This window comes from Doryrhamphus excisus, linkage group LG2 (genome assembly GCF_037039965.1).
Source record: "Doryrhamphus excisus strain RoL-2023G ecotype Guam linkage group LG2, RoL_Dexc_Guam_v1.1, whole genome shotgun sequence".
In the NCBI taxonomy this organism is placed as follows: domain Eukaryota; kingdom Metazoa; phylum Chordata; class Actinopteri; order Syngnathiformes; family Syngnathidae; genus Doryrhamphus; species Doryrhamphus excisus.
In genome coordinates this window covers 23,153,450-23,165,534 of record NC_136358.1, presented here as the reverse complement: position 1 = coordinate 23,165,534, position 12,085 = coordinate 23,153,450, and the positions used below count along the sequence as shown (strand labels likewise).

Sequence of the window (12,085 nt, the reverse complement as noted above, 5' to 3'; positions counted from 1 at the left end):
TTTTATTTTTCAACACAAAATAAGATGAAAAATAAATAAACAAATCAAGAAAATAAAGAAAATCAATCAATCAGTAAAAAATTAATAAATATAATAATAATAAAACTGCAAATAATAAAAACTTAAGAAACCACATATAGTTGGTGGGTAGGCAAATTATTTTTTTCAGATTAAAATGAACAAAGCATTATTAGAGCCCTGTAGACATGACAAAACACGACTATAGTCACATTTATACTCTTTTTATTTACAACATATTGCGCAACTGCAGGGTCTTGAAACACATGCTAACTTGCAAACTAGAGAGCTAGCGACCTAAACGGTAGCCTTCAAGTTATTTCCTTTAAACTTAAATAGCCAAAAACTTACCACTTCCACACGGATAGGGAGGATAACTATTAACAGTTATTTAACCTTTAACATGAACATTAATCAAACGTAATAATTTTTTCTGGGTACATGATACCATACAGCATCCATATCAAACTTGCGCGGGCACTTTTATATCAAGGCGGGGGCCTCAGTAGTGTCCTGCGGGCCACATTTGGCCCGCGGGCCGCGTGTCTGAGACCCCTAATCTAAGGGTATTTTAATTGTGGACATAAAATGAAAAATGTAAGCATGTCTTCTGTGTCTGGACCCAGATGACAACAAGGCGCTGTGGGGCATTAATATTATGAAGAAGTCCAAGAAGAGAAGCAGCTTGAAGGCTTTTGGCGTGCGCCTGGAGGACTGTCAGCCTGCTGTAAACCACAAAGTAAGCCCAGATGATTTTATCTTCATTTCGTTCCCCTCGTGACAAATATGTTCTTGGATTATCTGCCAATTTCAATAAATATTATAATTCAAGGGTGTCCAAAGGATGGTGCAAAAACAAACAAATTTACAGCACACGCCCATATAAGGAACCCCGGGAATCTGTGACATAACAGAGATCTGGTGTTTGAAAAAAACTCTCTCAGACCGAGCGTTCACAGCCATCCCAAACTCACTTTTAAATGTGCAAACCTTGTTATCAGCAACTTTGGCATCGTTTAATACCAGAAATTCTAACATTAACAACATCTAACAACATTCTAACTACATTTACATACCAGCAAATACAAATAGACGGTGTGGACAAACAGCTAAAATAATGCATAAGGATAAAAATAAGCAATTAGCTAAAAATGTCATCCAATACTTCTCTACAAGAGAGGAGAAATATGATCTCAGGGAAGAAGTACATTTGAAACACTTCTATGCTTGGAGTACGTTAAAAAGCCATAGCATTTCAGTATGTGGAATCAAACTATGGAATGGATTGAGTAAGGACCTCAAACAATGCACAACGATGAGCCAATTCAAGAAACAATACAAGCAGTTGATGTTTGCTAAATACAAGGATGAAGAGTCTTGAACCAGTCATGATGTGCTATATATATCACTATATTGACACTTACTATGGTACCCATTATGTCATTGGATGCTCATATCACCTTGTACTTCGGTACGAGGTACATTATAAAAAAAACTAAAAAAACCCTTAAACTGTATGATGGAAAGCAGGAAGTGAACAAATGTAACAGTTACTGATTGTAAAAGTACCAGATGGAGGGGTAGGATTTAATAAGCTTTGCTTCTTCCTACTCCTTTTGGACATGTGGAACTGTGAACTGATTATGGGATGCACTCAATTGTAATCTGATGCATGTTCAAATGAAATAAAACCATTACCATTACCATTACAAACAGGGTATGTAAAATGACTGGTTAAACAGTAGCCATCCGGAAAAACCATCCTCCTGTCTGTATTGAACAGCCTCATAATTCCTTCATCACACACCTTGTCAGTCTCTCTCGCTCTCCGTTATTGTCTCGATTGTCAGTCATTTTTGTCTAGAGGCAAATTAGCCCTTGGGTTTGTGCTACCCTCTTCATCACCTCAGTCTTTGTAAACCTTCTGGTAATATGGATGAGTCAGGTTTTTTTACATTCCATGTTGTCAGCTTTCACTGGCAGACTTTTAACTTGAAAGCTCAAAACCAAACTTTGCACCAAATAGCAAACTTTAACGCAGTTCTCAAGAGGAGAAGTCATACAGTATGTAGTACTCCAGATATCTGCTTACAATAACAGTACTTCTAACAAACATCAGTGTTAAACACATAGACCTTGAGACACCCCCATGCAGTACTTAACCAAGGAAGAACCTTCTAAATATACTAAAGAATGAGACGCTTTAGTTGTATGATCATTCTGACTTATAATATTTTATATCATATGCGTACTTTTCACTCCCTGACTTCCTTCCTTGTTTGTCCAGTTTGTCCCACTGATCGTGGAGATCTGTTGTGGTGTGGTGGAAGCTACTGGTCTGGACTACACTGGAATCTACCGAGTGCCGGGGAATAATGCCATGGTGTCCAGCCTGCAGGAGCATCTTAACAAGGGTTTTGACTTAACCACTGCTAAGGAGGTGTGTAGCACAGAAATACAGTAAAGTCTCGTTATATCGATATTCTCGGGAGTCGGAAAAAATACCGATATAACCGGACTATCCATATATCCGATCCTGCGCCGAACTGCATTAAAAGTGTGCGGATCTTTGATATGGCATGTAATTTTCTCCTTGAGTTCATGGATCGCGTATCTAGCATGCTTTTGTACTACAATAAATTTTGTACTACAGTAAATAAAAATAAACTTACGCTGTAGTGATTACCGGTTACCGGGACATAATTCACCCCAGAACTATCGATAGGGAAGGTGTTGCCACCCGGAGGGGTAGGCGCGAGGGACGGGTGTTTTCCGCTGTGTGTGCTGCACTCTGGTGGTGGAAGTGTGAAAAATAAAGTTGACTGGAAGCAGCCGTTCGCCGTGTTCTTTTTTGGTATTGAAATCCTTAAGCAAAGATTGATTTAAGCTGCTTTTGTATCGATATAAGCAGACCAAATTGGCTGGCGGGAGATGAAAAGGGCATCCTAGTAACCGGATTATCATAATAACCGTGTATCGTACTAACGGAGCTAATTATATCATAAAAGACTAGAAATTTGCCGGGAAATGAAAATAGTATCGTAATAAGTAGTAATTCGTTTTAACCGATATCGATATAACAAGACTTTACTGTAGCTCTTTTTTGTTTGTTTTTAAGCAGCAAAAATATTTAAAACAATATTCTATCTCCACAGAGATGGCAGGATTTGAACGTAATCAGCAGCCTACTGAAGTCATTCTTCCGAAAGCTGCCCGAGCCTCTTTTTACTGATGGTGCCTGAAGACAACCACTCTCCAATTAATGTGGACTAGTATGTCTCTATTTACGTTGGCTTTCATTTTTTTCCACAGACAAATACCATGATTTCATCGATGCCAGCAGGATGGAAGTCACAAATGACCGGCTGAAGACTATGAAAAAATTGGTATTGAAAGAAATCAAAACCGATTGTTATTGTCATTTCATTGACATCGTTTACTTCCAGATTAATGAGCTGCCAGATCACCATCACCACACTCTCAAGTTCCTGGTGGCTCACCTAAAAAGGGTGGCCGATCACGCTGAAAAGAATAAGGTAGCACTCTTTATGTGACGCCATTTAAAAAAATACACAACGTATATTGTAACCATCATGGGTTGATGCTAAACTCATGTCTATTTTCCAGATGGAGCCAAGAAACCTGGCTCTGGTGTTTGGTCCGACTCTGGTGAGGACATCAGAGGACAACATGACAGACATGGTCACCCACATGCCTGACCGCTACAAAATAGTAGAGACGCTAATCCTACATGTAAGAGTTGCTTCTGCCTTCAACGAAGTAAAAGCTATGTCAGATACAATCCATTCCAGGATGTTGGTACGATTGTTTGGATCAGTGGTCAGAAACGGTGTATAGATCAGTGTTCATAAACCGTAGGATTGTTTGGATCAGTTGTCAGAAACCGTAGGATTGTTTTGATCAGTGGTCAGAAACCGTAGGATTTTTTGGATCAAAAACCGTAGAATTGTTTGGATCAATGGTCAGAAACGGTGTTTAGATCAGTGGTCAGAAACCGTAGGATTGTTTGGATCAGTTGTCAGAAACCGTAGGATTGTTTTGATCAGTGGTCAGAGACCGTAGGATTGTTTGGATCAGTTGTCAGAAACCGTAGGATTGTTTGGCTCAGAAACCGTAGGATTGTTTGGATCAGTGGTCAGAAACCGTAGGATTGTTTGGATCAGTGGTCAGAAACCGTAGGATTGTTTGGATCAGTGGTCAGAAACAGTAGGATTGTTTAGATCAGTGGTCAGAAACCCTGGATTGTTTGGATCAGTTGTCAGAAACCGTGGGATTGTTTGGATCAAAAACCGTAGGATTGTTTGGATCAGTGGTCAGAAACCATCGGGTTGTTTGGATCAGTAGTCAGAAACCGTCGGATTGTTTGGATCAGTGGTCAAAAACCGTAGGATTGTTTGGATCAGTGGTGAGAAACTGTAGGATTGTTTGGATCAGCGGTCAGAACCAGTAGGATTGTTTGGATCAGTGGTCGGAAACCGTAGGATTGTTTGGATCAAAAACCGTAGGATTGTTTGGATCAGTGGTCAGAAACCGTAGGATTGTTTGGATCAGTGGTCAAAAACTGTAGGATTGTTTGGATCAGAAACCGTAGGATTGTTTGGATCAGAAACCGTGGAATTGTTTTGATCAATGGTCAGAAACTGTAGGATTGTTTGGATCAGTTGTCAAAAACTGTAGGATTGTTTGGATCAGAAACCGTAGGATTGTTTGGATCAGAAACCGTGGAATTGTTTTGATCAGTGGTCAGAAACTGTAGGATTGTTTGGATCAGTTGTCAGAAACCGTAGGATTGTTTGGATCAGTGGTGAGAAACTGTAGGATTGTTTGGATCAGCGGTCAGAAACAGTAGGATTGTTTGGATCAGTGGTCGGAAACCGTAGGATTGTTTGGATCAAAAACCGTAGGATTGTTTGGATCAGTGGTCAGAAACCGTAGGATTGTTTGGATCAGTGGTCAAAAACTGTAGGATTGTTTGGATCAGAAACCGTGGAATTGTTTTGATCAATGGTCAGAAACTGTAGGATTGTTTGGATCAGTTGTCAAAAACTGTAGGATTGTTTGGATCAGAAACCGTAGGATTGTTTGGATCAGAAACTGTGGAATTGTTTTGATCAGTGGTCAGAAACTGTAGGATTGTTTGGATCAGTTGTCAGAAACCGTAGGATTGTTTGGATCAGAAACCGTAGGATTGTTTGGATCAGAAACCGTAGGATTGTTTGGATCAGAAACCGTAGGATTGTTTGGATCAGTGGTCAGAAACCGTAGGATTGTTTGGATCAGTGGTCAGAAACTAGGATTGTTGGATCAGACACCGTAGGATTGTTTGGATCAGTTGACAGAAACCGTAGGATTATTTGGATCAGTGGTCAGGAGCCTTTTCGAGACCAAGATCCCTTGTCTCAATCATGAACCACAAAAGCCCCCCCCCAATCAACATATGCGGTATTAGTGGTGTGAAAACGGGTTACGATTACGAGTATGAAACAAGTACAACTGTCAATTATCCGTACCCGTAAGGGGAATCCTCATTGTGTTTGTATATGGTTCTGTAGTTGTTAGGAATAAAGTTCATTTAAAAAAGAATCCTCATTGGATAATGCAGTGGTTCCCAAACCTTTTTGTTGATGGCCTCCTTTGGAAATGAAATTGTTTTTGAAGTCTCAGGAGTAGGGGGTACATAGCTTCAGATCACATGTCTGAAGGGGTACACCACTGTAAAACATTTTGGAACCCCTGTACTAGGCTATACCAGCTATACCCTTTTATGCGAACTTCATTTCGCCTCATTTTCCAGGAAGTGGACGGAATATGGGTTGTGCTCAATGAAATAGAAACTCAGTATAAAAGCTCTATGGAAAAATATAAAGAAAAAGTCACTTTAGCCGTACTGTAGTGCTGCAGGATGGACAACGTTGAAGGAATAAGTTCCATTTTCAGTTCTATAACTCATCTCTGAATGGTTTTTATATTTAAGTCTTACAATCATGCGAAACCACGCATGATGATGGCTCCAACTAATGAAAAACCTTAACCTAAGGACGAGGTTGATATTCAATTGATTAAGGTTCATTGGTTCACTGTACCTGTTTCCTTCTCTAGTATGGCTGGTTCTTCAGTGAAGAAGAGCTAGACAAGCAGGAAAAAGCTCCAGATGATAAGCAGGACATGCAGCCAAACATTGAGCACCTGTTATGCAACATTGGCAAGCCGGGTATGCCAGGAGGAGCATCAGGTGAGGATGGAGTCAAAGAAACACAAAGTTCATTCTGCAACATTCTCATCCATACTCTATACTACAAAAGTATTAGCAGGGAGTACTTTGAGGGTTACTGCAGACTTGCCCAAATGTACAAATTTACCATTCTGATCATGCAATTGGACTTTCCATGTTGTTGCATTTTCCTGTAAAAACACAATGGAAAAATTGTTTTTGTCACGATCTGGACTACACCCCCTCGTGACGGCTCTTTATGTTTTCCTCAGTCTACTCTATCTTTCTCTCCACTTCCTTTCCAGTTCCCCTCTAGCTTAGTTTGCCCCTTGTGCGCTCTTATTTTTTCTTCACTTCCTTTCCTATCTCATTGGGGTAATAACTATAAAAGCAATCTTCTGCAAAAAAGGTCAGTAAGGATAATTCATAATACCGCCTACAGAGAACATACTAACTCCTTATTTCTAAAATCACAAATACTTCAACTTGCTGATATAGTTCATCTTCAAACAGCTAAAATAACGCATAAGGCTTAAAATAACCAATTAGCTAAAAATGTCATCCAATACTTCTCTACAAGAGAGGAGAAATATGATCTCAGGGAAGAAGTACATTTGAAACACTTCTATGCTAGGACTACGTTAAAAAGCCATAGCATTTCAGTATGTGGAATCAAACTATGGAATGGATTGAGTAAGGACCTCAAACAATGCACAACGATGAGCCAATTCAAGAAACAATACAAGCAGTTGATGTTTGCTAAATACAAGGATGAAGAGTCTTGAACCAGTCATGATGTGCTATATATATCACTATATTGACCGTTACTATGGTACCCATTATGTCATTGGATGCTCATATCACCTCCTACTTTGGTACGAGGTACATTATTAAAAAACAAACAAAAAAAACAACCTTAAACTATATTAGGAAAGCAGGAAGTGAACAAATGTAACAGTTACTGATTGTAAAAGTACCAGATGGAGGGGTAGGATTTAATAAGCTTTGCTTCTTCCTACTCCTTTTGGACATGTGGAACTGTGAACTGATTATGGGATGCACTCAATTGTAATCTGATGCATGTTCAAATGAAATAAAACCATTACCATTTCCTGTCATCCTCCTTCCAATTCCCACGTCTCCTATTTAAGTTCAGGTGTGCGTCCCTTCATGTGTTGGTTCCTTGATTGACATTGATGGACATTTGTTGACATCTTATGAGTTGGCTTGTTTCCCGCTGGACGACAACCTTCTTGAAAATAATTATTTTTACCTGCAAACGTTCCTGTGTCTGCATCTTGGGGTCACGACCATGCCTGCTTGTGACAGTTTTTCCCCTTCCTGACATAACTCAAATGTAAATACCGTATTTTCCGGACTATAAGTAACACTTTTTTTCATAGGTTGGCTGTTCCTGCGACTTATAAATGAAAAAAGTGTTTATGTTCCATAAACACTGGACACCTTTTCTGTTCATGTTTATATTTTGTGTAGCTGAATAACCATTGTGTTAGCATATCTTACACCTATTCAGCCTGTTCTCTATTCTTTTATTGTTAGAACTTGCCTTCCAAGAGGACGTAATGTCTGTTTTGGTCAAGTAGTTTGGAAAATAAATTACCTGCAAAAAATGCAACTTATAATCCAGTGCTACTTATGTATGTTTTTTTCTACCTAATTATGCATTTTTGGCCTTGTGCGACTTATACTCCGGAGCGACTTATAGTCTAGAAAATGCGGTATTAGTCAATGACAACACAAGTGAACCTCAAATGCAGTTTTTAAATGAAACTTTTTATTATTGTTGTAAGGCCAAGTCAAGAGACTCAATCTGTAGTTGACTAAAAAACCAACAACTCAAAAATGTTTTGTTCTTATTTAAACCATTGTTGTTGAAATGATTATGTGATTTAAAATATCTCTTTTTAAAATTTCTTCCACTGTGTTTTTCCTCGCTGAAACAGTGGATATGCTTCTTCGGTAGGACCAGGCCTTTCTTTTTGTTTGTGTTTGATGTTGTGTTTGGCGTTTCTTCTTATGGTCTTTACCGTCTGCCAAAGTACAACCACTTCCTATTGTTGCAGATCTCAAAGGTGAACTCTGGGAAATACTGAAATTGTTAAATGTTCACTAACTCAATACGTTTGTTGTAAAATTCCTAGAGTTCTCCTGGAAGGTTGCAATAGCAGTGCTGTATGTACTATGTATGTGTGTGTGTGTGTGTGTGTGTTTGTAGGTATCACACTTGTAACTTTTTACAGTGAAAGCAGTAATTGACTTTTGGGACTCTCTCTTTTCCTTTTTAACAGACTCCACCATCAACGATTCAGTTAAGTCAAAGGTAAGTAATGTATTCATACATCATACGTACTTAACATCGATGAACAAATTGAATGACAAAAACCTGAACTGGTTACAGATTTCTATGAGCTCTGTGGTAGACCTGAATCTCCGGGACATCCTGTCTGAGTCCATGATGTCCGCTGTCACCCGCATACATAAAAAACCCCCCACTGCACCTTCGCCTAGAAGCTGTTCAGACGACGTCTGTGAGCGTGAGGCTGTCAAAGCCAGCGATTATGTGGGCAAATGCGGAGGGAGCGGAAAAGAAGAGGTTGCAAGAAAGACAGAGATCTTCCAAAGGAAACATCACATTTCCACCCAAGGAAACATGAGTGGAAATAGAAATGAGGTGAAAGCAGGAGAAACAACATTGGGTAAAGACACGGAAAGTGGACCGGATGCTCTTACTAAGAATCAGAGAAGGTGCAGACTTGAACCACAACGTCGTCCGAACAGCTTCCTCTTCATCCCTAAGACACCCCCGAGACCTGCACCTTTCACCAGTCCTCACGATTTCCCAGGAAAACCACCTCTGCTTCCTTTATGGGTCCTCTCTACAAAGTTCACTGACCTCTACCAGGTTTTGAAGTATCAGGAATCTGCAGGAAGTCCGGGACCACAACCGGTGCCGCTTCGCAAAAGGAGAACTGGAAGGACTAAGGCAGTATCAATGAATTTGGACTATGAGCTGAACTGGCGGGATGACAAAGTGAGACAACCGAGACCAGAGAGGGTAGAGGTCATCGCAGTTCATGATGAAGCATCGGGTCATCGGAAATATGTCCCTCATGGAATTATAAGCCATGGTGCGACACCACGGATAGATACGGTCCCTCGTGTTGACAAGGGGGAATCTTGTTACTCGTGGGTGGATCGGGACTGCCCGGTATCTCCAGACCTGGGGTCTGAGGAGGAAACGTGGAAGTGGAAGGCCTGGCGTCGTCACACTGTGGTAGTTTAAGCTCTTTTACTGACTTGTAAAAACAGCCAATGAATTTAATGAGAAATGACCACCACAGCAGGCCGCGTCCAATTCCTTATTTATATAGAAACATTCATTCATTTATTCTCTGTGCCACTTAATTTAAGGTCATTAGGGTATGGGGGGGGGGGTATGTTGGCGCCTATCACTCTGGACTGGTGGCCAGCCTATAGCAGGGCACATCTATTCAAACAACCATTCACACTCATTCACACCTATGGATAATTTAGACTCTCCATTCATTCATTCATTCATTCATTTCTTCCGCTTTTTCCTCACGAGGGTCGCGGTGAGGGGTGTTGGAGCCTATCCCAGCTGTCTTCGGGCGAGAGGCGGGGTACACCCTGGACTGGTGGCCAGCCAATCACAGGGCACATATAGACAAACAACCATTCACACTCACATTCATACCTATGGATCCTTTTTTGAATGTGGGAGGCAACTGGGCGACATGTAGAAAACCCACCAGGAGAACACCCCAAACGCCACACAGAGATTCGAACCCAGATCTTCTGGATCTCTTGACTATGTGGCCACATGCAAACAACAAGGCCACCATGAAAATGAAAGTCAAATGTAACAATCTGACTCACAACATTGGAGAAAGATTGTCAGGGCATCATCAGTTCATGCTGGGTGACTCGATAGGACAGTTCTAGTTCGACTAGTTGGGACACCATGGAAAGATTCCGGTCAGATAATCATTTAATCCATCCATTTTCTATACTGCTTATCCGCACTAGGGTTGCAGGTAAGCTGGAGCCTATCCCAGCTGTCTTGGGGCGAGAGGCGGGGTACACCCTGGACTGGTGGCCAGCCAATCACAGGGCACATATAGACAAACAACCATTCACACTCACATTCATACCTATGGACAATTTGGAGTGGCCAATTAACCTAGCATGTTTTTGGAATGTGGGAGGAAACCGGGGTACCCAGGGGGGCTACTTTCTTTTTAGAGTTGGGACACCATGGAAAGATTCCGGTCAGATAATCATTTAATCCATCCATTTTCTATACTGCTTATCCTCACTCGGGTTGCAGGTATGCTGGAGCCTATCCCAGCTGTCTTGGGGCGAGAGGCGGGGTACACCCTGGACTGGTGGCCAGCCAATCACAGGGCACATATAGACAAACAACCATTCACACTCACATTCATACCTATGGACAATTTGGAGTGGCCAATTAACCTAGCATGTTTTTGGAATGTGGGAGGAAACCGGAGTACCAGGAGAAAACCCACGCATGCACAGGGAGAACATGCAAACTCCACACAGAGATGGCCGAGGGTGGAATTGAACCCTGGTCTTCTAACTGTGAGGTCTGCGCGCTAACCACCTGACCAGTTAAATGAAAAAGTGTGTTTATCGAGTAATACATTTTTATTGAAGTGAATGTTAAAATCTCATCTTGTGCTGTTCTCGTGGACCCAATCTCTTGCATCGTTTGGTTTTGTGAGTTGGTTGCGACATCCCTAATATTTAATGGTTTATCCTGGAGGGTCACAATAAAAACATGTTGTTGCGCTCCAATTCCAATGAAAACTGATGGAGGTGGTAGAGTCTGACCACATTTTGTTTGTTTGTATCATTGCCTGCTCATGAACAACCTTTGTCGTTACTGTAAGTTTGCACAATTGTTAGTGTTGTTAATACGGGATGGACCAGTTTATTACCATTAATGCTAAAGTTGCACAGGTTAATACAGTACCTCATAAAAGTCAATACACATCTGAATTTTTTGCAAATATTTGACTATATCTTTTCATGGGACAAGGTGTTTCTAACATGAAATCATTCCTGTGTGGTCCTAAATATAATACTAAATATCATACAAGTGATTATTTCTAACCAAAATGGCAAAATTGGCATAAAAAGGCATTGATTCTAGTATGGGTAATTTTTGACCCACTTATGGAAGAGTGTAGGGTTCAGTCACTCGTGCAAGTTAAGCTCAATTCGGAACATTGGTTAAAAAGTCTCCAGAATTTAATGGTGAGAAACCAACAACAAATACGTCAGTGAATCCATGTTGGATCAACGTTGGGTTTGTTATGACCTACAATAATAATTCAACAAGTTATCAAAGTCTCAATATCATGTGCCTGCTGGGAAAACTATGCAAACGCATATTCTTCGTCTTATTATGAAATTTCAATGCGGTGTTCATTGATGACAAAGACGGTGATAAAACCTTTTGAATTCCAATTCTAATTTTCATGAATCATTGATTATCACATGTGTACATGTTCGTTACGAATGCAGAGACTACAATTCATTGCAGTGAAATTGAAAATGTTCCAGGGCAAATTCAGTGGTGTTTGATGACATCAATGAAATGCCTTTAAAATAAACTGAATGCCTTGATAATGATGAAACCTGGACTTTTCTTGGACTAAGCATGTAAGGAAAAAAATATGCAAATTTGATGTGTGTGTCTGTTTATATGTGCGTACAAGGCAGAGGAAAGATGGCTTGTATCTTTAGAGGTGCAAAGGCAGCTATGTTGAC

At 40.5% G+C, this 12,085-nt stretch overlaps 1 protein-coding gene across 5 annotated transcripts in view; it reads left to right on the top strand.

Annotated features, from left to right (window-relative positions):
- Positions 1-10,913, top strand: part of LOC131109479 (rho GTPase-activating protein 23-like) — a 48,975-nt gene extending 38,062 nt beyond the window's left edge. For 4 of the 5 annotated variants that reach the window (XM_078788871.1, XM_078788872.1, XM_058061543.2 and 1 more), the window contains 9 exons: positions 645-757; positions 2,306-2,458; positions 3,174-3,252; positions 3,331-3,404; positions 3,465-3,554; positions 3,646-3,771; positions 6,139-6,271; positions 8,560-8,591; positions 8,670-10,913. In XM_078788871.1, the coding sequence (XP_078644997.1) occupies positions 645-757; positions 2,306-2,458; positions 3,174-3,252; positions 3,331-3,404; positions 3,465-3,554; positions 3,646-3,771; positions 6,139-6,271; positions 8,560-8,591; positions 8,670-9,554 (1,685 nt within the window). In that variant the 3' untranslated portion in view covers positions 9,555-10,913. Of the gene's footprint in view, positions 1-644; positions 758-2,305; positions 2,459-3,173; positions 3,253-3,330; positions 3,405-3,464; positions 3,555-3,645; positions 3,772-6,138; positions 6,272-8,214; positions 8,231-8,559; positions 8,592-8,669 lie in introns of all 5 variants that reach the window. The other variant, XM_078788873.1, reaches the window with a different exon arrangement.
- Positions 10,914-12,085: the final 1,172 nt, after the last annotated feature.